The sequence below is a fragment of the Misgurnus anguillicaudatus genome, chromosome 2 (assembly GCF_027580225.2).
Source record: "Misgurnus anguillicaudatus chromosome 2, ASM2758022v2, whole genome shotgun sequence".
Classification (NCBI taxonomy): Eukaryota; Metazoa; Chordata; class Actinopteri; order Cypriniformes; family Cobitidae; genus Misgurnus; species Misgurnus anguillicaudatus.
The window spans coordinates 26,147,483-26,173,500 of NC_073338.2; the positions used below are offsets into that span (position 1 = coordinate 26,147,483).

Here is a 26,018-nt window from a genome sequence, read left to right on the forward strand (position 1 = left end):
GAAATCGAAAATATTGACAAAACCGTCTTCAAAGTTTTCCAAATGAAGTCCTCAGAGAAAAAGAGATACAAAGATTTGAAAACCTTTCTACAAAAAACACTGAATACTGATGGTAAAAAATATTGAGAAAATCGTCTTCAAAGTTGTCCAAATGAAGTCCTTAAAAAAAAAAAAAAGAGATACGATTTGAAAATTGTTCTAAAAAAAAAATCTGAAATCTGATGGTAAAAAAATGGAAATATTAAGAAAATCGTCTTCAAAGTTGTCAAAGTCCTTAGGAAAAACAACAACAACAAAAAACAGATTGAACGATTTGAAAATTGTTCTAAAAAATCTGAAATCTGATGGTAAAAAATCAAATATTAAGAAAATCGTCTTTAAAGTTGGCCAAATGAAGTCCTTGGAAAAAAAACAAGATACAGCAATTTGAAAACCGTTCTACAAAAAACCCCTGAAATATGATAGTTAACCCCCACCTTGAAATATTAAGAAAATCGTCTTCAAAGTTGTCCAAATTAAGTCCTTAAAAAAAAGAGATACAACGATTTGAAAACCGTTCCCAAAAAAAACAAAAACAAACCCTGAATACTGATGGGAAAAAAATGTCGAGAAAATCGTCTTCAAAGTTGTCCAAATGAAGTCCTTAAAAAAAACAGATACGATTTGAAAATCGTTCTACAAAAAAATCTGAAATCTGATGGTAAAAAATTGAAATATTAAGAAAATCATCTTCAAAGTTGTCAAAATTAAGTCCTTAGGGGAAAAACAGATAGAACGATTTGAAATTTTTTCTAAAAAATCTGAAATCTGATGGTAAAAAAGGAAATATTGAGAAAACCTTCTTCAAAGTTGTCAAAATTAAGTGCTTAGAAAAAAACAAGATACAACGATTTGAAAACCGTTCTACAAAAAAATCTGAAATCTGATGTTAAAAAAACTAAATATTGAGAAAACCATCTTCAAAGTTGTCAAAATGAAGTCCTTAGAAAAAAACGAGATACAATGATTTGAAAACCGTTCTCCAAAAAAAACCCCCTGAAATATGATGGTTAACCCCCCACCCCAAGAAAATCGTCTTCAAAGTTGTCCAAATTAAGTCCTTAAAAAAAGATACAACGATTTGAAAACCGTTCTCCAAAAAAACCCCTGAATACTGATGGTAAAAAAATTAGAAAATCGTCTTCAAAGTTGTCAAAATGAAGTCCTTAGAAAAAAAGAGATAGAATGATTTGAAAATTGTTCTAAAAAAAATCTGAAAACTGATGGTCAAAAAAATTCAAAGTTGTCCAGATGAAGTCTTTAGAAAAAAACCTGAGATACAACGATTTGAAAATCGTAAAAAAATCTGAAGGTAAAAAAAATTCAAAATATTGAGAAAATCATCTTCAAAGTTGTCCAAATGAAGTCCTTAGCAAATAAATAAATAAATAAATAAATAATAACAATAATAATAATAATAAAAAAGAGATACAAAGATTTAAAAACTCTTCTACAAAAAAAAAAAAAAACTGAAATCTGATGGTAGAAAAAAACCAAAATATTAAGAAAATCGTCTTTAAATTTGTCCAAATATCCTTAGCAACACATATTACTAATATTTACTAAATATCTTCATGGAACATGATCATCTTTACTTAATATCCTAGTGATGTTTTGCATAAAATGAAAAATATATATAATTTTGAACCATACAATGTATTATTGGCAATTGCGGCAAATATACTCATGCTACTTATGACTGGTTTTGTGGTTCAAGGTCACAAATTTTGTACTGTATATATGTAATATACCGTTCTTGCAGCATTAAAATGTAAAATATTACACATAGGCCTATAGGGTGGTTGTTAAATAAATGTGTTGAGCTTGAATCTACATGAATATGTATGAAGGATTGCACAAACAGCCTAAATTGTAGACACTGAAGCAAGTCAGTCCATGGCAGATACTGTTACCATTGATTTTAATGGAGCAAAGATCGATGTTCATTGGACTACGGACTCTTCTGACGTAATTCTGAGTTCTGCCCGGACCCCTGGATACGCATATACAGGGGTGGGACATTGCAACCAACAGTCAATAACTTCAACAGTAAAATACATGAATGACTTTATTTGAAATTAAAAGTCCACCAGATCCAGTTATATTCCTCCATAATGCTGTCTATTGCTATTTATAAGACTGTAAAATACATTCATAAGCATGGTCTTTTTTTTTATTAAGTAATTTTATACATTCTCTTTATACTGTAATGCATTTGGCAGACTCTTTTATCCAAAGCGACATGTGCATTCAATCTATAAAATTTGATCATTACATGCATCCATGACCTTGGCAGCACCATGTACCAGCTGAGCTGCAGAAAAGCACATTTTCCTACTGATGAGTGACATATCTTGCTTCCTCACCGGACCAGCTGATGTAAAGCTTGGCAAGTCAGATGAACACCGTAAGGGTTTAAGATTGCTTCAACATTCTGCTGTGTGTATTGATAGCAGTAATACCTCTATTATTGATATGTCAGAGCGCCTTGGAAAGAACAAGCATGAATCTTTGGTGCTCTGTACCGATGCACTGTAGGCAGCACAGCACGTCTGTCATAGCGCCAGTTCTGGAGTCGGGCAACCGGAGAGATGCGAGCACAACTCTGACATCCACAAATTTCATCAAAGCCCTCGGCTCACAGCAATCCCACACATCACTCTTGGCAAGCAATCCCTCCCCTCCTTTCAGCACATAACACAACACCACTTGCATCTTGATCAACTTCGGTACTGTCCTACAAAGCTGCGCAGCTGCATTTTGCTTAGCCAACTACAACAAACCAAAATGTGCGCTTTTGAACTCATTTGAGAGGAAGCACTGGTTGGCTTCTGGAATAAGCAGCTGTGAAGTACCTTGTGCAATAAGTTATTTCTCAGCTGCGTTAAGGAGTGTTCACACTCTAAGCAAAGAACAAAGCTACCTGAAGTTATTTATTGTCAGTGAGAGTTGGTAACAATATGAGTAACAGTGAAATTGTTGGCAGTGAGAATTGGGCATGGTCAGAGACTCTAGCGATGCAATGTGCTCATACAATCCAAGCTACTTTAGCAATATATGAAGACTTCAGATGCAAAACCCTCTAAGTGCATCTGACATGTTTATTATAAATGAGCATTTTTTATCAGGCTCTTATGTTTAGGTTCAGCAATTTCACTTAAATGGCAATGAAAAGGTTATTAGTAGGGATGCACCGAATCCAGGATTCGGATTCGGATTCGGCCGAATACTGGGCTTTTTGACGGGGTTCGGGTTCGGCCGAATCCTAGATTTTTTTTCCACCGAACCGAACCCTAGGCTTGCGCTACGCTGGTCGACTTCACGCGGCCGTTGATTACACACATCGGGTGCTGACGTGGAGATGAGCTTTTTCTTTCGGTGAGCCTTAGGGGCTGGACACACCAAAACTTTTAAACACGGCTGAAAACGCCTTGAGGACGCCAAATGCCAGCTGTTTTTCACCCGAGCGCTTGGTAGCTCTGATGCTTCAGCTATGAGCCGGTTGGTTGCTGTGGTAATGTCCCGCCCCTCCTCCACTGTAATTGGACGGCCGTGTGAAAACTGACATTGACGAGCGGAGCTTCTCACTCAAAGTTGAATATTTTTTAACTCTCGGTGCTCAGCGCCGGGTTTCAGCACGGAGCTGCTTGCTTATTGGAAAAACGAGCGTGTCGCAACGCATCGCTTTCATTATGCATAGGCTTATGGTAATTGTCAAAATAGTTTTTCTTGTCATCCTGGCATAATGTACAGTTAAAAACGTTGTTTATCTCATTAATGTGTTTTACTGTGTTAATGGAATAAGGATGCAAGTAGGATTCGGTATTCGGTTTCGGCCGAATCTTAAACAGTGGATTCGGTATTCGGCCGAACCCAAAAAATCTGGATTCGGTGCATCCCTAGTTATTAGTCAATACATGAAAAGGCTTTTTTTTTTTAAATGCCACTTTAAAATAAAGTCTTTCAAAGCAAAACCCTCTAATTACATATGAAGAGTTTGGTTTTAAAACGCAATAAACGGCATAAAAAAAATCAGTACTGTATCTGGTCAGTATTAAAAAGTAAATTCTTAATTTTACGCCAAATCCGATATCCGCCGTGTTCTGTCATCTTTTCTCCCATTTGCTTAACCAATCATAGCGCACCATTCAGTGCGAAAATCAACGAAGTCAACGAAAATCGAGCAGGACCAAAACATTTTACAGCTGATCGCTGTCAAAAAAGTTCAGCGACGATGTCCCAAGTATAACCGCAGCAGTGTTCTTAATATGACAAAGTAAGTGTTTTTAATCGGTGTATACCACTAGTCAACTAAATGAATATAACATGGCAAAGATGAATGCACATTTATATATTGATTCAATAGATTTATAGCATTTTGAAAAAAAAAACTTGGATGGATTTATTTCATTTTGCGGAAAAAATAATCAGTTTTTATAACAAATCTTTGAAAATCAAATTATGAATTTTTAATGTGATTATAACCTAAAGATGCTATGTGAAAGTTTATAAATAGTGGTTTTCATCTTGTTTCTTTCTTGGTATAGAAGACACGTTTTTACCAAAATTTTATTGCGTTTTGGAACCAAACTCTTCATACAGTATATCCACTTCTAAAAAAGTCTCCAGTTTCTATTCACTGTCCTTTTTGAATAAAAGTAAAAGGCTCAAAATTTCAGTCAATATCCTAATATAATATGTAAACTGTATTTAAAGGAACAGTATGTAGGATTGTGGCTAAAACTGGTACTACAATCACACAACTGGTGGCCAATACACAACATGACAACATAAACATTATGTTGAGGGCTGCAACTCCACTTTTTAAATGATAATATTCTGGCCAGACCACTGTTGTCAGTGATATAAGTAATTGAAATGAAAATTATTTCTTAATGTCTAGTGACATATCAGGTCCATTTTATGATTAATTGATATAAATGTATAAAAAAAGTATAATACATGCCAAAAGCATTCAGTTATATCATTATCTAATTTTTGATGGAGGAGTCGTTTAGCGGCTATTATATATGAGCTCTTCAAATTAAATTTACCTAAATTCGGGAGGAGCATAGTCATGTAATCCAACCATTCAGCTCGAAGAGGTCTTTATACAGTACATAGCCATCCCTTACCTCTGTCCCGTAACTGTTTTTTGCAGCATCCCTCCTCCACCCCATCGCCTCATTCTCAGCTGGTATATCTATCCCAGTTAAGGACGGGGGAGTACTCAGACACCATGCAAAATATATTTTATTAACATATTTGATTGCATCCTAAAGCGAACTCGTAAAATACATATAAAAATGCACGAAGACCAGGTCTGAAATTTGAGGTATTCCAAGAGAGTCATGCATTTATTCAAGATGTAAAGTATAATGCAAATTTTTCCTAGCAAGATAATTGATTTCTTGTCAAATCAGAATGACATACTGTTTCCATTTGCCATACCTCCCATTCGTGATCAGATTTTAAAAAGTTATGGCGTGTTGTACAGGCCACCAGCAATGTAAGGGCATCCAACAGCGGGGACACTTACAGTACTTGCTACCGGGTGACCTCCATAAAATCACAGTAAATCTGAACAGGACTTTAAAGGACACAACCCATTCCGAAATGAAAGCTTCTGCTAGTTCTCTCTATCTGAGGTTGCATTAACATAACGTTTACAATGACAGACCTTGTGTATTGAACAGATGCTCGACTCCAGCTTTATACCTGCATGGTCTGATTATGCAGCGCACTGTTTACAAGCTTTGCAGACCCTGACGCAGCTGTCTATTTAGGACCAGCAGATATGATTGTAATGGTGCAGCTTTGATCAAGCATCTAATAAAAGCTCACAGTCATAATGAAAGGTCTGGAAGACAGCAACAACAAAAAACCTATATGCACACAGCAGAAGATTACATCTAGATGAGATGTACGTCACGGGTGGGTGACCGCCATGAAATGCATCTACACCCCATAATAGCTTTGCTTTGTGAAATAATACTTGGCAAACTAGGCCTTCTTTGACTTGGAGGGTAATCATCACATTAGCCTCTAGGTGATTTAATGGATAGGTCTAAATTGTGAGGTGTAATTTTGTATAAAATCTTGAAAAACAGCACAAGGTTTTTTATAAGCTAATGTAATGCAGTATATCATGGTCAGAGGCGCTAGCCTTGTTAACAAGTTTGGAGAACATCATACTGAGTGCCACAGGAGGCCTTACCTTCAATAGCAAATGGTTTTCCCACAGTCAGGAGTTTGCAGTCTGCATCTATGGAAACCTCATAGTCAAGCAGAGCTTTGTCCATAATGAAGGCATCTAGCTGAGGAGGATCTGTCCTTCAACACACAGAACAGAATAGTCAGAGAAAAACAAAGCAGACCATCTCCATTCAAACTTATGCTAATTACAATTGTCTTTAATGGAACGAGTAGGTTGACTGAAAACAACACAATAGAAAGTAATAACAGTGCTGGACAAAATGTATTGAAATGCCCAGCCTGGATTTCTTCGCACTGAAAGGAAAACATAATTGCCAAATCAGTTTCATAAGCTGTCACTTTATCTCTTAATGTGGTGGTTCATCAATTTCTCAACCTCATGCTGCTTTAAACTCATTTGATCTTCTGTCTTCTGTCAGCAACAAATGAAGAAATCTTTAAAAATGTATTGGTCACATATTTTTGTGCAGTTACAACGAATAGAGACGCTTTCATGCTTTAAAATGCACTGTACATTATGATGAACGATTTAATGATTTCATTATTCCAGTCTGTTTATAACACAAATCATATGTGTTCAAAGCTTCAGACATCATTCACTCTGAATGAATGAAAAAGAGTGGCCATCACTTACATGAACCATTACCCTTCAAATTTTGCGAATGGAAAATACGTCAATTTAGCAAAAACGCTCATATATCGCAAAAAGTTTTTACCCTCCCATGAGGTGGTTTTTCAGGCAATTTTGAAGAGGCATTTTTTTTTTAAGATGACGTGGTACTAAAACCTACCAGAAAAACCTCAATAAGTGTCTGCTCCTAAGTATAACAGACTTTCATGGCCAATAATGTCTGGATAACACTAGTGGCGAGGGCAGAAATTTTAAATTGAGTGGACCTTTGTGAAATAGGGTGGACCTCAATGCCTATTCTCAAATGACATCATTTTACAATATAGTAGTGGTTAAACGAATTACATTAAGTTTTTTGAGTCATGGATCAAATCATTTTCGGTCAGCAAAAAAAGGAATGAGGAAAAAAGTAAGAACAAATCAAGAAACTACAAGCATATGAAAATAAAAAAGATAGAGTAAGGTCTAAAGGGGGTCGCACACCGGCCGCGCAGCTCAGCGTCGCGCCGAGTCGCGTCTAGGACAACTCGGAGGTATCGTAAACCGGAAGTGTACATTAAATAGCGCGAGCTTCGTCAGATAGCGTCTACTTCAAAATCCTAAATATACGTTAGCAGCCAATGTTAATCGTTAATGATTTGGGACACATATGATGTTATGTAATGTTAAACTATGTGAGTGGCGCTGTGTGGCGCGACAGGGATTTGAGCAACTTCCTGAGTTAAAGCAGGGCGGCACAGACAGGCACCACCTGGCTGCGCCGTTGTGCGAATTCTCATAGAAAACAATGTGTTCGTTTTTTTACAACGGCCGGTGTGTGACCCCCTTAACAGTATACAGTGGGACTCAAAAGTTTGGGCACCCTTAGTAAATATGAGCAAAGAAAGCTATAAAAAATGATCTACAATGTTTCTTCTTTTAAGCTTTAATTAAAAAAAAAAATCACAAAAATATAATGTTTCATTAAATTAAAACAATTGAAAGTAAAGGGGAAATTACATTACAAAATAAATCATTTTCTCCAATACTGGGCATAAATATGGGCACCCCTTTATTTAATCCTCTTTGCTACCTCCATTTGCAAAGATACCAGCTCAGAGTCTTCTTTTATAATGTCTGATGAGGTTAAAGAATTCATGGCAGGTGATCTTAGATTATTCCTCATACAGAATTTCTCCAGACCTTCATATGTTGCTGCTCTCTACTCTTCAGTCATTTTCTGTATGGTTCAGGTCAGGGAACTGGGATGGCTATGACAGGACCTTGATTTTGTGTAAGGGACCCTTTTTTATTTACTTTGATGTTTGTTTTAACCAATGTCTTGATGAAATATTTTACCATGACCCATAAGATTTCCAGCAGAGCAAGTCAGGTTTTGACTTTTTATTTGTTGGTATTTGATATAATAAGCCATAAAGCCATGTGTCTAAATGAGATGTCAAGGACCTCTGGTATAAAAGTAGGCTCAAAACAATGAAGATCCAGCAGTATATTTAACTGTATACATGGAGCACTTTTTAATCAATGTGTGCACCAAAACCATACACTCTAAAAAAACAAACGGTGCTATATAGCACCAAAACAGTTGCTTTGGATCGTAACGATAGAAGAACCATTTTGGTGCCATGTAGCACCGGTGAACCACCAGTGAAGCACCGGTGAAGCACCAGTGTAGAGCCATATAGGGGCCATATAGCACCACTATAGCACCACATAGGGTTCTACATGGCACTATATGGTTCTACACAGGTGCTTCACTGGTGCTTCACTGGTGCTTCACCGGTGCTATATGGCACTAAAAATGGTTCTTCTATCGTTACGATCCAAAGCAACTGTTTTGGTGCTATATAGCACCGTTTGTTTTTTAGAGTGTATTGTGTTCCTACTGCCAAAAATACTCTTCTTTGTTTCATATGTCCGCAAAACCAAGTCCTATTTAAAGTTCCAGTATGGCAAATCAAATAGGACTTGGTTTTCTGGACACATGAAATGAAGAAGAGTATTTTTGGCAGTAGGAACACAATATGGTTATTAGAAAAAATTATTTATTTCGTAATGTAATTTTCCCTTCACTTTCAATTGTTTTACTTCAATGAAACATTATATTTTTGTTATTTTTTTATTAAAGCTTAAAAGAAGAAACATTATAGATTATTTTTTATAGCTTTCTTTGCTCATATTTACCAAGGGTGCCCAAACTTTCGAGCCCCACTGTATTTATAGGTACAGAAATAGAATCAAATTAATAATAACACTGTCTTCAGTACTATTCGAACGGGATTAGTTTTACATAGGGAGGTGGGGTAATCCAATTTTTATCAGAGCTTCTCAGTGATTTTAGTCTCATCCAAATGCTCCATGTCAGTAATCATTACGGACAATGTCAGTAAAGATTACTGCGACTTTTACCTTCTGTAAAAAGGTTCGGAGATATTACCTCAGGTAATACTAATCCAGTGCGAATAGACCAGCTGTAAATATACACGTTAATATTCACTGAGATTTCTAATCCCGTGCGAATTGACCATCAATATTACAGATGTCCTGTGGTAAAATTACATTACACCATCTACCCCCAAAAAACTAATCCCGTCCGAATAGGGCTTTCTTCATGATATAAATGAAATAAAATTAATCTTTTTAAAGGGGCAGTGTGTAATCTCCAGAAGGATCTCTTGACAGAAATGCAAAATAATATACAAAACTATATTATCAGGGGTGTATAAAGACCTTTCATTATGAACCGTTATGTTTTTATTACTTTAGAATGAGATGTTTTTATCTACATACACCGAGGGTCCCCCTACATGGAAGTCACCATTTTGTCCCGCCATGTTTCTACAGAAGCTCATAATGGACAAACTTTTTTATTAAATTGTCTCCAGTGATGAAATGTTTGTCCTGTGTTGGCTACCGTAGCTTCTCTATGCATTTCAAAAGCGAGGGGTGAGCTGTGAACTGAGCTGTTGGTTGCAATTTGGGACCTCACCACTAGATGCCGCTAAAATTTACACACTGCACCTTTAAAGCTACAGAAGTGATTTTGTATATGTCGTTGTCTGGCAGTGACAGTGACTTCCATGTAAGGAGAATCGTGGTGTGTGTAGATAAAAACTACCTCATTCTAAGGTCATAAAAACAGTACAGTTCATTATGTAAGGTCTTTTTAAACTACTGATAAAATAGTTATGTATATTATATTGCATTTCTGTCAGGAGATCCTTCTTAAAGTTACACAATGAGCCTTTAAATTGCACTACTTGCTCATCAGCTGACCTCACTTTACCTCAAAGGTGACAGAAAAAGTTTGGGAAGACAGGATCACAGTATTAAAGTCTCTTACACAAGATATTTTTTAGAGTAAGCTTTGTCCGGATGCTTGTCTAAAAAAGCCTGCCCCAAGGATTCTGAACTATCGCTGCGATCTCAACTCTAAAAATGCTGACCGTGTAAAGGTGTCTCGTGTGAAACGAGCAGGGAATTTTGACATGTAAGGAAAACCAGCATCAGTTCTAAAAGAAAGAGGGTACAAAGACAAATCCTGCACAGTGCAGGAGCTTGAATCTAAAGATACATCTTTGTGTGCGTTTGTGGGCATGTGAGTGTTTGCTTGCCTTGAGAAATCTGTCAACTTTGAAGCGAAGCTTTGGCATCATTCAGCAAGTTTAGAGACTTTGACTTGAGAGAGACTGACTTGCTTACTTCTCAGCCTAGAGTGTGCCGCGCTTTTTCTTTCAGGGATGAATGCAAGCTGAGACAACAGAGCTAAAGCCTGAAAAGCAGACACCTGTTGCTGTCGACACTCCTCATGCACTCTGTTTGTTTAAAAAGGGCGAGCTGGCAATTCCTCTTAAAAGGGAAATGACTGTAACTGCATGCCATACAGAGATCCACATTCATTTCACAGGAGTCTCAAGAGCTTACGAGGTTGTGAGAACTGACATGGTGCCCTTATACTTTGACAGTTTTTGGGCCCTATTAATTTGGATCAATATTGTGAGCTTTTTGGGATGCTTGTTGTCTGTGCAAGGACTGAGCATTTTCCCCTTTTTGCTGTCCTATCATGATGGTATAAACATCTGTTCTATCATGTGAAAGAGTCCAGGTTGTCTGCAAATCGCCCTAGATTAGAAAGATCTTGATCTAGCTTTTAGTATTGTGAGTTTGTGAATCCACTTGTTTTGTTAATAAAAATCTGTAATAGTGCTTTTGTTGTCCCTATGGAGACTCGCACAAGGGCTGTGTGGGGTTGCGATCATCTGCAGATGCAAAATATTTGGATCCGATAAGAACTTTGGACTTAAGCAACTATTGAACTTATGCTGTGTTCACATCAGCCACGGTAGAGGCGCCAAGTGCGAGTGATTTTAATGTTAAGTCAATGTGAAGACACGTTGACGCGCGTCTGGAGGTCTCGCGCCGCGAATGAGGCGTTTAGGGCTGCGCGGTAGACACAAACTGGACGAGCGAATGGCGCAAATTGAGAGTTGCCCGGGCAAAGGCGCAAGTTGAAAAATTTGAACTTTTGCAGAAAAACGCTCCACGTTAACCAATCAGGAGCTTGCTCTAGTGATTACAGGAAGCGAGCAAAGTCACAGAAGCCCCTCCCATGATGCGAATTTCCACGTGAATGTCTCGATGACTAGAATTTCATGCGCGGTTTCACACGTTAATGAAGCGAGTAAACTCAAAATGCTCAAGCGGCAAACTAAACGCGAATTTGACGCCTCAAACGCGGCTGGTGCAAACCCACAGTTAATCGACTAACCCACATTCGACCCGCTGACCAGAAGTGATGTATTTCAATGTATTCCAATCAAAACATTTGTGCGAGCTGAAAACAATGAATCTTTTTTTGTATCACTTGAATCCTTTAAAAACGATTGATTACTGATGATGAATTATTAATTTAATATTTATATGTAATTATTTTTAATCATGTTGCCATATGTTCTCTCCAAAAATATTGGTGGCATTTTGTTATATGCCTAGCTGTTTGTTGTTTTATTTATTTGCATCCATGTAGTTATTCATTCGTGTACTTTATTCATTTATTATTTATTAACTGAAATGTGCTACTCTCCCATGTTGACACGGATTACGTTCAAACTAAAAGTTCATTACGACTGCCACTAGGGGCGAATTCCGACAGTCTTGTCTAAATATCGTGTGCAGTGGAAGGGTGACATTAGCTGGCTAAGTGGAATACTTAATTTCTGCATCCAAAATCGCATACTGTGACAGTAGGTACTGAATTAGATGAAGTACTTACTCGTCGACCGTTACTGTATAGTATGACTATAAATCGTATGAATAAATTCGGAAGTATTACATGTTAATACATTATGTGATATACGTTATCATAACAAAAAGTTATACGCGACTTTGTCGCTGTGTGTCACTCGTCTCTTTCAAAAGAGGCATTTCTAAATCTGGTTGTCATTAACAAATAAGTACAGGTAGCTACAGTCCACTCCAGTAACTGACGAGTGACGGATGACGTGAACTGCACTGCTTCGTTCTCATTGGTAGTCGCTCCTGAAAGTTCCTTATAATTTGCATACATTTTGCAAGTTGTTGCGCGACTGGACCCGCCCCCTCCAGTCGCCAAGGGTCACTGTCGCTCATGTCGCTGGAAGTCACCAAGCTTCCATTGAGAACATGTCGCTTTGCTATTTCTAGTCGCTGCTAGTCTGAATGCAGCTTTAGTCGTTAACTGGAATAACTTTAGCGCAATTTAAACACTAGGGACAGCTGTTTAATATGTATTTGCATTTGAATGTGTTACCGCTTTCAGACGGTGTTTTGATTTTTTAATAAAACAATGCCTATCCATCTAAGTTGGAAAATTCCTCTCCCGGGGGCTTAATGGATAGTAAAGTGTCCATTGAATGAAAACTTCAGGATCTTGCTGAAAGTAGTTGGTCATTAGCTGTGTCCCAATTCAAAGGCTGCGACCTTCTAACGACGTATTCTAAGACCTATTGCATCACAGCAGTCCGACTAAAGGCTAATAAAGTCATCCCAATTCAAAGGATGCTTAAAATGAAGCCTTAAAATGCGTCTTTATTTCTCAGCGCTGTTAAGGATAGAACAAATGGATCCTTAACAGCAGAGGTTATCCCAAGGCGTCCATGACGATGTATCGTCGTATCGATATTTTGAACACAGCACTAGAATATATATTTGCTGGATATTTTAAAATTAACAATTAAAACCTTTTTTAATAAAAGTGTGTATTTAGCAGACATTTGTTTCTTGTCACTGTTTTAGTATTATAAGTTATGTTTAGTATTAATATTATTTGGTTTATGTTGTGCATATTTCTAAGGTTGATTAATTTGATATACTGTTGGTTAGGTTTAAATTACATCAACGTGTCATATTTTCGAAAATAAAATTTATTTTAATAAGTCAGAAATGTCTCCACTGTGTCCTGCTGACAGGCGCGGTGGGCGTGTGCAGCCGGTGACGCAAATTATGGATCCTCCGAAGGCTAGACCGTCTCATTTTAATTCTCTTCGCAGACTTTAGAGGCTGCTTCAAAGACAGAGTGCTCCCCTTTTAAGGTCGCGTCCTTAGAAGGTCGCATCCCTTGAATTGGGACACAGCTTTTCAGGTACTTTTCGTATACTGTTTTTCGAATACTATACTTGGACATCCTACTCACCTATATAGTATGAATATAGGCGGTTTTGGACGAAGTGAGTGTTTGAAGTCAGCACTGTTCGATCTTACAAAAACATATAGGCTACAGTAAATACCCTAACCCCACAGCAAACTTTTAAAGTTTGAGGGCTTGACATAAACTATTCTAACAGACTCGAAACACCAAGTATTTATTGAAAGCCGCTTTGGCTAGCAAACAATTTCCTAGCAAAACATCTAGTTCCTTTATATTTAATAGCTAGATTTCATCTAGTGTATAAGTAGAATATGGACAAAAACAGCAGAATCACTTATGTTTGATTTTTGAAGCAGTCTGGCACCAAAATGTTTAAGAACTACAGTATATTTTATTCTCTGTCTGCTGGCAGACCTGCTATTTGAGACTATTTGATTTTATCTTGTTTAAAAATATAAATGTATGTGTGAGAGTGCGGCTTTTTACATGATAGATTCCATATACCCTGAATACACTGTACTGCAAATAAATTTACTTCAAGTGATTCATTTTAATCATTTTATTAGATCTTCCACCCTACAATGGGCTTTCCACCTGCAGTATCTGTTATCACCTTGGTTTCCCTCCTGGGTTTAAACACTTACTTGAGTGTAGAAACTCTATCAGGAGTGGTGGGCTTGTTGAAGCGCCTCATGTATTCATACATCTCGGGGAAGCTCTTCTTCATATAATCTTCAGCACTGCTCTCTCGAACTGTGCCAAAGCGAAACCCTAGAGACGGGTGATGGAGCTTGAAAAGAAGAATGAAAGGGGGATTGAATCTATGAGAAAAAACTGACATAATCATACAATGATCATATAACACAACATAAATGAACATTTGAGCATTTTATCTCTAATATAATACAATGTCTCACCTTGACATCATGAATTCCTGTCACCTCCTCAAAGGTCTTCTCCCCGACCATGACAGCTGCTAGGTTGGCTGTGTAACTGGACAAAACCAGCAGGCAAAATATGGCCCAAAGATTCATGAGGAACCGGCCTGTCCAGCACTTTGGTTTTTTACTGGCAACAGTCCGGCCAAACAAGATAGCGTAGCAGAGGTTCAGAGCAGACGAGTACGAGAAGACCCTGATGCGGTTGCGTCCGTGCGGAGTCATGCCAAATGGACTGTTCCACTCGTACAGGGTGATGAAAAGCGCCGTAATATGCAATGACACAAAGATGCCCACCCACATGGACCAATGAAGGGGCCACATGAAGGCACCAATGGGTGCGGCCGTGTCCTTGCTGCGCACCAGGATTCCCAGACTGGTGGAGAAGAAAGGACTTGTGAAGTCTACCACTCTACTTCGAGCAGAGTTGATGCTAAAACTGGTGACGGCCATATCAGCCACACCACTGAGCAGGTCGCCAACCAGCCCGGTCCATTTACCTCCTTTCCACGCCCCGTACTTCCCATCGCCCACAATATACAGGTCAAACTCAAAGTTCATGTCCTCAGCTAGCTTTTCCAGCAAGTCGATGCAGTAGCCATAGCAGCATTTACGGATCTCAGTTGGCAGTGAACTGCTATTGGTCTGCTCCAGATCCCTAAACAGCTGATTGAGGACCTCAGAGTTGTTGGTTTGAGGGTCGAGGCACAGCTGCCCCGCCGGACATTGGCCCTCGTCGTCCACCTCCCGTGTGAATACAAACGGGTGCTCAACCAAGGTCACCACACGCAATCTGCTCCCTGCCACTGGGAGTCCTGCTTGCCAGCGGCCGCCTAATCTGATCCCCGGGCCCTCTTCCCGATGGCGTTGGTTCATGCCTGGCCACAGGCTCTGTTCCTCTACTTCCAGATGGCCCGACTGCCAACTTGCCACAGTCACCCAACTGGGCTGACCTAAAGGGTCCCGCTGTAGACTCCAGATGTGGTAATGCTGGGACGTAAGCACCCTGGAAGTGGAGCGTTGTACTTGCACCTGGCCTGTCAGGCCTGTGAAGGAAGTGTTTGACAGAAACCTGTGCACAGCAGAGACATATGCATTGTAAGGGGAATAAATATGCCTCCTGGTTAAAGCACAGACAGTGAAAAGATGGCTTTATAAAAGTCTTTCACTATAGAAATGATACTGAGCAATTACCTTTAAGATTTATTATTTGATCTAAAATTAGTGCTGGGCAAAGATTAATTGCGATTAATCGCATACAAAATAAAAGTGATTTTTGGCATAATATATGAGTGTGTGCAATTATTATGTATATATAATACACACACATTGATGTATGTATTTAAGAAACATTTACATTTGTGTATATATGTATTTATATTTGTATATATTCTATATTATATATAAATAAAAAAAATTATATATACATTTAAAAAATTATATATAAATTAAAACATTCGGAAATGAATATGTGTGTGTGGTTAAGTATACATAATAATTGCACACAGTACACACACACACACACACATATATTATGCAAAAAAAAAATCACTTTTATTTGGCATGCGATTATGTTACCTGATGTAGTAAGGTTGGATTAGTCATATGTCATAATATGTCTTTGTTTCATACTGTTCAACTAATGATGATTTGGGTGTTTGTCACTTCCCTCAAAATCACTATGAGCAATAGGAGTGTTCCTAAAATTAGCACTCCTATCAGCAAGAGGCAATGCCACAGAAACTTTCACCAAAATGCACTTTGGGATTTTGTCTGTGGGATGATACCAGTAGGTAGTCAATAAACCTAAGCATTATAATTCTGTTGCACAAGTCTCATAAACTAACTAGTATCATGACTTAAATCTTAACTTTACCCTGTTAATATTAAAGATATGGAAGTTAGATTTGAACAGAATGTTCTTTACATTATTTAGGATGGGTTTATGTAGAAAACAATAAATCACAAAAATAAATAAATGTGACTATGGGGCGGTTTCCCGGACAGGGTTTAGATTAATCCAGACTAGGCCTTAGTTATATTAGGACATTTAAGTAGTTTTTAAAAACAAACCGTACAAAAAAAAACAATACAGGTGTGCATCTTGAGACAAAACAATGGCACTGATTTATGTTAAGATATGTCAGTACAACGGGTTTTAAAATTAGGACAGCTCAAATATGTATTTTAGTTTGAGACTATATAGGTCCATATAGGTCGCAATGCTGCTTGTGCCAATATTTTTGTAATTTACATGTAACAGCATTAAGCAAATTTACTTTAGTCTACCATTTTTTTTCATAACTGCAATGATGATGTAATCCTCATAAACTAGTAAAAAAATGAATGTGTCACTTTATAAGAAATATACAGTAATATTTTGTTGGGTAAAATCTGAGATTTCCATATTTATTCCTCACTTATTCCTTAAATGAAAAAGTACTTAAATTTTAGCACAAATATATGCTTTACAGCAAGAGAGCAGAATCAGAGCAAAATGGATATGGATGAGATATGAATCAATCTTGATTCATGAGTTCAGATCAGCTTTCAAAGGCAAAAGGACATAAGTGCAGGATTACGACCCGGGCAGCCATCCAGAGGCCGAATCACAGTAAATCTTTCGAACCAATATCCCGCATTTGACAGTCCGCGTCCTTAACATCAATAGGACAGCAAGTATAACCTTCTATTGAAGTGTAACAAATAAATAAATAAATAAATAAAGCGGGATTTACAGATGAATAACACCCAATGTTACACTTAAATATATATCTGGACATAAAGGAGGTGATGCCGTTCCAAACACACTCGCACAGTTTTTATGGCTCTGCCTTGAATTAGTTTAAAGATCGATTTCTATCGATAAATCAGCTAGAGGTGTAAGTAGTCAAAGGGCTAGTGGGTGGTGTCTGGGTCACGGAGGAAAAATATAAAGAGGCTTATGATGTGTGGCTAAATGAGACTAAGCACTCTGTGTGACCTTAACGGCACACTTCCATTAAAACAGAACGGAGAGGAAAAAAAGAAGAAAAATTGATTGGCTAAGTCGTTAATTTCTTTCCATAGCCTACGTTTGACCCACTGAAAACGCTTCCAATGTTTCATGTGAGAGCAGTTAAAGTCAGCGGATATTGTATAAGCAAAAGCGGGTTGTGTTTTTATATATGAAAACTACAGAATACAGCTGTTGTGATTATTATTAAACCTCAGAAGGCATTAGCATCTCTGTGAAACAATAATCACAATATGTCATGTTTTTTTTTCTGATTTTGACAAAGAATGCGTTCAGACCTATTGCATGCGCTCCTTCGCTGAACTCTCATTTCTAAGGGGAAATATTCCTTGAAATAGGGGAATTTTTATACTGTGAGGTGAATATTAAAAATCGCAATACTGTATTCCACCCAGTCTCACATTTTATCATTTCATGGAAAGTTTACTTATCTGAGCTTAGACTCGTATAACAACGCAAGTTTAATCTTATATCTGGATGTGATTTTACTTCTTTCTAACTGTTAAAAAATCTCATTTGTGCAAGTGAGCAGATAGGCAAGGTTTTTTCCAATATACAATGATAAGAGACCTTTCACTTTTGGGGATTGATCGCACATTGGGTCAACCCAGGCAGCCGCAGCATCAACTTTTTGATTTGTTTACCAGTTATTATCTGTTAATTCCTCACAGATAATCGCCTAACACAGGATGCACAAAACAAGGCACTGGTTTATTTTTAACCCACGCTGGGACAAAACACATGCTGGGATTAATAATTACCCAATGCAGGATTGTTTTTACAGTATGCAACCATGGGTTATAATATCCCAGCAGTTGGGTTAAAGCAATCCAGCATTGAGTCAGTATTAAAGGACAAGTTCAGTATTTTACACTTAAAGCCCTGTTTTCAGATTGTTTATGATGAAATAGAACGGTTTTGACTGAAATTTCGACATATGAGGCTGCCCCGAGAATTTTCGGGTGTTTGTTGTATCACCTCCTACCTCTATAATGGCTGTATAGGTGCACTGGAACAATCCTTTCTAAAATACATTAAACTTTCGTTTACAAAGACGTGAAACTCAGCGAGTGTACAGGGGTGTTCACTGATATGCTCACAAAAAAAAAATCGCTGCAAAATACGCATTCCAACAGTTGTTTTATCATCGTTTTTGCCAACTCCATTGACTTGTATTAGATGTGCTGTGAGATATTACTCCGCGCCGGGAACTTTGTTTGTATTCTTGCAATTGGCAAAGGTGGATTAGCACCACCAACTGGGCTGGAGTGTCTATTATTCAAGCTCTCAGCGGAAGAATGTACGGGTGTGAGGCGTTTGGAAAAATAGCTCCACAAGTTTACAACGAATGCTAACAACTGTTGGAATGCGTATTTTGCCGCGATTTTTGTGTGAGGATATCAGTGAACACCCCTGACCACTCGGTGAGTTTCACGTCTTTGTAAACGAAAGCATAATGCATTTTAGGAAGGATTGTTCCAGTGCACCTATACACACATTGTAGAGGTAAACAACAATCACCCGTAAATTCTTGGGGCAGCCGCATATGTCGAAATTACAGTCAAAACCGTTCTATTTCATCATAAACAATCTGAAAACAGGGCTTTAAGTGTAAAATCCTGAATTTTTCCTTTAACACAGCAGTGTATTCTGTCTAATATTTACCTAGCATGGGTTGATAACAGTGGCGGCTCGTGACTGCTCTTCCAAGGGGCGCAAATTCAAAATATGTGTTCGGAGTGTCATGTGTGTTGTTCCTTTTTTTAAAATATGTGTTTGTTGCATCATGTGAACCATGTGCATCATGTGTTTTGTCAAAACAAGTGCCTGCTGCACACGCGTCAAAACCGTTTATGATAAAAAAGCGCTCACATTCGCAAAATAAACGCAAGACACTCCCTGAACACTAAACTCTGATTACGCATGAGATTATGCGAGGATCTGGCAAACGCGAGCGTCTCTTTTATCATAAACCCTTCGGACGCGTCTGCAGCAGGCACTTATTTTGACCAGACACGTGATGCACATAAGTTCACTCGGCGCACAGAACACATATTTTGAAATTACGAACTACATACATGTTCTGACGATCTTCGCATCATGCGCCCTCGAAAAAAGAAGTCACCGGCCGACACTGGTTAATAACCCAATATGTTAAACAAGTAATTGTGTGCACATCCCACCTTCTGGCATGTGCAGGACAAAATAAACTATTAAAGTGAAAAAAGTTTAATGTCCGCAAAACTGCTTTTAACTCCCATATTTAAATAAAGTAGCAACGTTTCGACCCTACTGGGTCTTCATCGGGCCTAAAAAAATATTGGTTTATTTTTAACCCTGTGCTGGGTTAAAAGGACAAACCCAACCTTTGAGTTGTATTTAAACCAATGCTTGGTTGTTTTATGCCATTTCTGAGTCAAATATAAACATGTTCTGGGTTCATTTAACACACGCCTGGCTGGGTTTGTCTCTTTTTGACCCAACTCTGCATTTTTAGAGTGCATAATAAAGACACAATGAAAATCATTAATTAAGTGTTTAACAAAGCATGTCGCACATGTAATTTACTGGTGCATCTTCACATAAATGTGTCCTTTCGTTTAACGCACAGCCTCCCTGACTACACATGATCGACTGCACTTTCATGGCACATGGTTACATAAATCATTTTGTTATTATGAAAGTGCTTAGACGTATTGACAATAAGAATCTGGCAGACCCTCTACTCTGAAAAGATGCTCAACATCAATACAGCACATCAATAAATAATGCTCCTTTGGCACAGCATACAATATAAGATGGACTTTTAAAATCATTTTTCAATAATTTTACAGCTTCCTTAACTTTCTGGTTAGGCTACATTCTGTATAATTTCACAGATTGGTTTGCTTCTACAAGTAGTATTCATCTTCTGTCTAGTTGGACCAGCATTATGTAAATGTGTCCGAGGAGAACCGACTCTCCCTTGAGCCTGGTTTTTCTTCACTTCGACACCATTGAAGTTTTATATCCTTGCTAATGTCACCTTTGGCTTGCTCACTGGGGGACTGCTGACATATAAGACACATAGATTACACAGTATATAGTGACATTAAGCAAATATATATATATATATATTTTACTTTGTATTTTGAAAAACTGAAAGTACAAACCTAAAAGTAAATCATTAGCTTTAAAAACATACGTAGGATTTATCCTGAAACATGTGCGTACACACTGTTAGTGAATGTCACAACCCTCCCAGACTCCTCCAATGGCACAATAACAACAATGCATCAGGGTGAGAGGAAGTGGACAGGAGGTTTGTGAGCTCTTGACAATGGACCGGACACTGGCATTTAAGACAGAAAAAGGCAGGCAGTCTGAATGCATAAATGTCCTATGCTGTTTTCTGCAGGTCAGTGTGTGAGCTATGAGTATAAAATGTGCGGTGCATAAAGGTGACACGAATGACATATACCCTGCTGAGAATATACATCATTGTGCAACTGCTTACCTGAATGTTTATGTAAATGCGCACAGAGGTATTATTTTGATTTAGGAGGTATAGATGTATTGAAAACGCCCCTGAGTCATTTAATTGCATTTTAACGTCCCCAGTGGCTCCATCAGAAAAAATAACTTTTAGATATGAAAGCATGCTGCGGCCAGGAAAGAATGGTCTTGTAATATAACGCCAGTGTCTGGAATACTAATACAGATATTTTTTCTTATAACAATCTAAATGTAAAATGTATTTGGTAACACTTTACAATAAGGTTGCATTAGTTAACGCATTACCTAACATGAAATAACAATGAACCACAATTCTAGAGCATTTATTAATGTTCATTTCAGTAGTTATTAATAATGTTTAACTGTTAACATAAGTTAATGTGCCATGAGCTAATTTGAACAATTTTATTGACATTAATTAATATGAATAAAAATGAATAAATGCTTAAAAACTATATTGCTCATTGTTATTATCTAATGCATTTACTAATGTTAACAAATACAACCTTATTATAAAGTATTACCATGTATTTACTGTGTCGACCCACACCAACAACTGCTGATTTAGCTTGAAATGACTGTACTGTGTGTGCAGCTAACAAACAAATCTGTGGTTATGAATTACAAATATAAATCAAATTTTTATATTGACAGCCTGTAGACCAGTGTGAGGGAGTTACTAACAATAGCTATCAAGAAATCATACAGTAGATGCTGTAGATACTTTAAGGTGAAATATATGTTTTACTGTATTACAAATGATTAGGAGAATATTGATATGAAAAAACATAAAAAGATTTATAATGGATATCTAATGATGACAGTCCCTTAATAGATCATTTAATCATTTATTGAGTCATTTAATAGGTAAGCCATTAGTGGTGACATTATACATCTGCTCACTGCATCCCTTAATTGATTCTTGATGTCTTGGATCGAGACGTTGCTTTAAATATTTGTTTTGCATTTAAGCTGCACACAATCATTTACCAACAACACTCTAAAATAAAAGGTACAAAACTTGTCACAGGAATCTGTTAGAAAGATCCGGTAACACTTTACTTGAAGGGGTGTTCATAAGCCTGACATGACACCTTCATAATCATGATATGACATGTGTCGTGAACATAAAGGATATTTTATGCATGTTTATGACAACTTGACAACATAACTAAACACTTTTTACAAGTGATACAAACTGAATTTGTTATTAAAATGTCACTGAGTGTAAATGCTCTGTCATATAGTTTTATAACAGCATTATGAATATTTTTCTTGACCTCAACTATAGTGGTACAGATATGTTGTGTCAGTTAAATGTCATTAAGTGTTAATACTCTGTCATATAGTTTTATAACAGCGTCATTAATATTTTTCTTGACCTCAACTACAGTTGTACAAATATAATTTCTCATTAAAATGTCATTAAAGGGACACTTCACCCATTTGCATTAAGCTGTGTATAGTTAGAAACCCAGTCATGTTTTTGAATGGTTGTGCAACATTCCCTCTGTTTCCCCTGAGACAGGAGAAATATGGATTTCAGTGTTGCACTTCCTTCTTTCAATGATGTAAAAATCATCATTTTGCATAATTGAAAGAAGGAAGTCCTATATCTTTGTAGAGGGGGTGAGACTACAAACACTCATTTTCTCGGTCAAATAGGCACCAAATTCAAAATTTATTGTGAATGAAATGCTCCTTTAAGTGTTAATACTCTGTCAAATAGTTTTATAACAGCGTCATGAAAATTGTTCTTGACCTCTACTATACTGCCCTACAAAGCCAAAGCGTAGTAACTATGCATTTGGTCAATATTGAGTTAAGGGTTGAAATGAGCTTTGTGAGATCTGTTGTGTCTTGTGACAAAGTCTCCTGGTTCAATTTTGTCCCATTTCAGAAAAAACCTGTGTGCCAAAATTGCAGTAACATGTTTGACTGGCTGGTGTAAAAAACTTTAAGGGCATTTTTATCGGTTTCAGTGTTTGCTTAGTTACTGCACTTAGCCTTTGTAGGGCAGTACAGTATAGTGGTGTGGATATAATTTGTCATTAAAATGTCATTAAGCGTTAATAATCTGTCATATAGTTTTATAACAGCATCATAAATATTTTTCTTGACCTCAACTATAGTGGTACGGATATGTTATGTGATTAAAATGTCATTAAGTGTTAATACTTTGTCATATAGTTTTATAACAGTGTCATTAATATTTTTCTTGACCTCAAATATAGTGGTACAAATATAATTTTTCATTAAAATGTCATTAAGTGTTAATACTCTGTCGAATAGATTTTATGACAGCATCATAAATATTTTTCTTGACGTCAACTATAGTGGTACGAATATGTTATGTCATTAAAATGTCATTAAGTGTTAATACTTTGTCATATAGTTTTATAACAGTGTCATTCATATTTTCTTGACCTCAAATATAGTGGTACAAATATAATTTTTCATTAAAATGTCATTAAGTGTTAATACTTTGTCATAAAGTTTTATAACAGTGTCATTCATATTTTTCTTGACCTCAAATATAGTGGTACAAATATAATTTGTCATTAAAATGTCATTAAGTGTTAATACTCTGTCAAATAGTTTTATAACAGTGTCATCAATATTTTTAGTTCATAATGTTTTTTGATTGTAACAAATAAAATCAATAATCTAATATTAATAATAATAATTAAAATGTATACAATTATATTTTATTGCATTTGGAGACCGATTCACCTAAAATAAGATAAAAACAGTACAATAATGGGTTAAGCCATGCACTGTTGGGTCAATATCACTGGAAAACAGTTAATTACAGTTAATTAATTAATTAAATGTTTTGTTAGTTTTTTTCCTATGTCAGAAAATTTTAGTACCCTTTTGTATGAGGAAGAACAAGTTCTGTTAGTTGTCAGTTTTTATGTATTGTGCACATACATAAAGTTAAGTATAATATTTTAATGTGCCTGTTGCATTTTGTTATGGTATTTAAAACATAGTATTAACACTTAATGACATTTAAATGACAATTTAATGTAATGTTAACCCATAAAGCTAGGTAGTTTCTTAAGTTTGATAATTATTCTGCTATGTCATGTTTATGACAGATTTATGACAAGTTATGATGTATTGGTTTATGTCAAGTAGTCATAAAAAAGACATTTCAAAGAATGTCATCTTTGCATTAAAAATGGCATATTTGAACAAATGACACTTAATGACAGTTGTCATAAATGTGCATAAAATGTAATGATTATGAGGGTGTCATGTCAGTCTTATGAACACCCCTTCAAGTAAAGTGTCACCAAAGATCCTAATGCACCATTTTGATACAGATTAGTACCTTTGAGGTACCAGTATGTACCTCTAAGGTACCAATATGTAGCGTTCAGGTACCAATATGCACATTTTAGGTACAAAGTGTACTTTTTGAAAAAGTACCACCTCAGTGACAATACCTTGTATACCTTTCTCTGAAAGTGAAGAAACAACCCAAAACACACCTTGTACTAACCTCTAACTGTCAACTTTTCCAGTCTAACTCTGTTTACTTTAAAAAAAACTATCTTTTACTCTAAATTCTGTATGTTCTTCATCTTTCCTAGCTTCAACTCCTGCTTATAAACATGGTTTTGAAGATTACACTTATTCGTAGCTCTCTGACAAAATATTAAATGCTCTCTTTATAATTCGCTTCAGGTAAAAGCCTCTGCTAAATGAATTCATGAAAATAAGAACATTTGGTAATGTCCAATTCTGCAATCTTCAGCTCCATTGTTGCCAATAACTCATCCATATACAGTAAGAACTGAATTCATATTAGTGGCACTACACTTTTTTCAGTATGCTACTGTTATACTTTTAGAAACACTACTACGCAGCACTGGAAAATAATATACAACAACATGCTTAGCTTACCTGGCTAGATACTGTCCAGAGGAGGGCAACTCATGTTTGTTAGGTTTGTCAAAGCAGTTGACCATGTTCTGGATAAGTGCCAGGTCCGGTCTCACCATTGTGGCAGCATAGACAGCCCTGCCAATCAGCTGTAGGGTATCCCTTATGTAAAAGTTTAATGGCTTGCGATTCACCTCCCCATAAGCCAAAAGACCAAGTGGAGAGCCAATGGAGTGTAGAGACTCCAGACTAAGTGGGTATCCCATGATCCACTGCATTGGCGGCAACGCAAAGCTAAGCTGATGTGCGCTCCGCAGCACGGTGGCCGTACATTGCGGGTCAGAGCTAAAAAGAACCATGGAGGACGCTGGAGCAGAAGGGGTCCTGCTAAGGAGCTGAGAGAGAAGCTCCATCACTTTTTCTTCTCTTAATTGTGTCTTTCCTTCTTCTGTAGTTGTTGCTTCTAATTTGGAGAGGTTGAGGGTCTCCCAAAGATGCCAGTGGTGGGCTCCATCCAATCCCAGATGACCCAGTCGTTCCAACTCTTTCAGCATGCCCGTGTCGCCACCTTCCGGACAAAGAGTGGCAGCCCCGCCCTGCCAGCCCCCCTTCAGCAGCACCGCTAATAGCAGCTCCGCAAGTCCAGAGGGGGGCGTGCGTGTCATCATCTGCAGGTGAAACCGGTTCTGAACCCAGAGAAGACAAACACAGTTAGGTCTCATTCCTGACTCATCAAAACAAAAGTAAACCCAACCACAGAATAATGACATCCTCGGGCTGCAAGTGCTTATTGGATTCCTTAATGACTATAATTTTGAATAAGTAAGAGGAAAATCCGGGCAGGGTGTTACATCTCCTGTGACTTGCGTCTCCCCAAGCTGCCTCATAGGCAAATAGAAAAATATTTTACTTGCTGAACTCATTTTGACTTCATACTCAAGAATACTGAAAACAATACTTCTTTTATGCAAGCACTGCAATAATGGAGATTAATGGAACATTGGAATCATTTGAATGAAAAATACACCAGAAAACAGGCTGACAGCTCTCGCGGAAACAACCGGCATCAAAACCGGTCACGATTTACTAGTACGAGAAACAAAATGAGATGCCTCTGGAATAGCTCCTGGACATCACTTGGTTGTTTTTGATGCGTACTGACAG

At 37.3% G+C, this 26,018-nt stretch overlaps 1 protein-coding gene across 1 annotated transcript in view; it reads right to left on the reverse strand.

Moving 5' to 3' along the window:
• The window catches only part of grin3ba (glutamate receptor, ionotropic, N-methyl-D-aspartate 3Ba), a 60,202-nt gene that overhangs the window by 12,050 nt on the left and 22,134 nt on the right, over window positions 1-26,018 (reverse strand). Inside the window, exons 2-5 of the mRNA XM_055202150.2 lie at window positions 24,876-25,540; window positions 14,429-15,521; window positions 14,156-14,301; window positions 6,257-6,372 (exon numbers count right to left, since the gene is read on the reverse strand). Of these exons, the coding sequence (XP_055058125.2) occupies window positions 6,257-6,372; window positions 14,156-14,301; window positions 14,429-15,521; window positions 24,876-25,540 (2,020 nt within the window). The remainder of the gene's footprint in view (window positions 1-6,256; window positions 6,373-14,155; window positions 14,302-14,428; window positions 15,522-24,875; window positions 25,541-26,018) is intronic.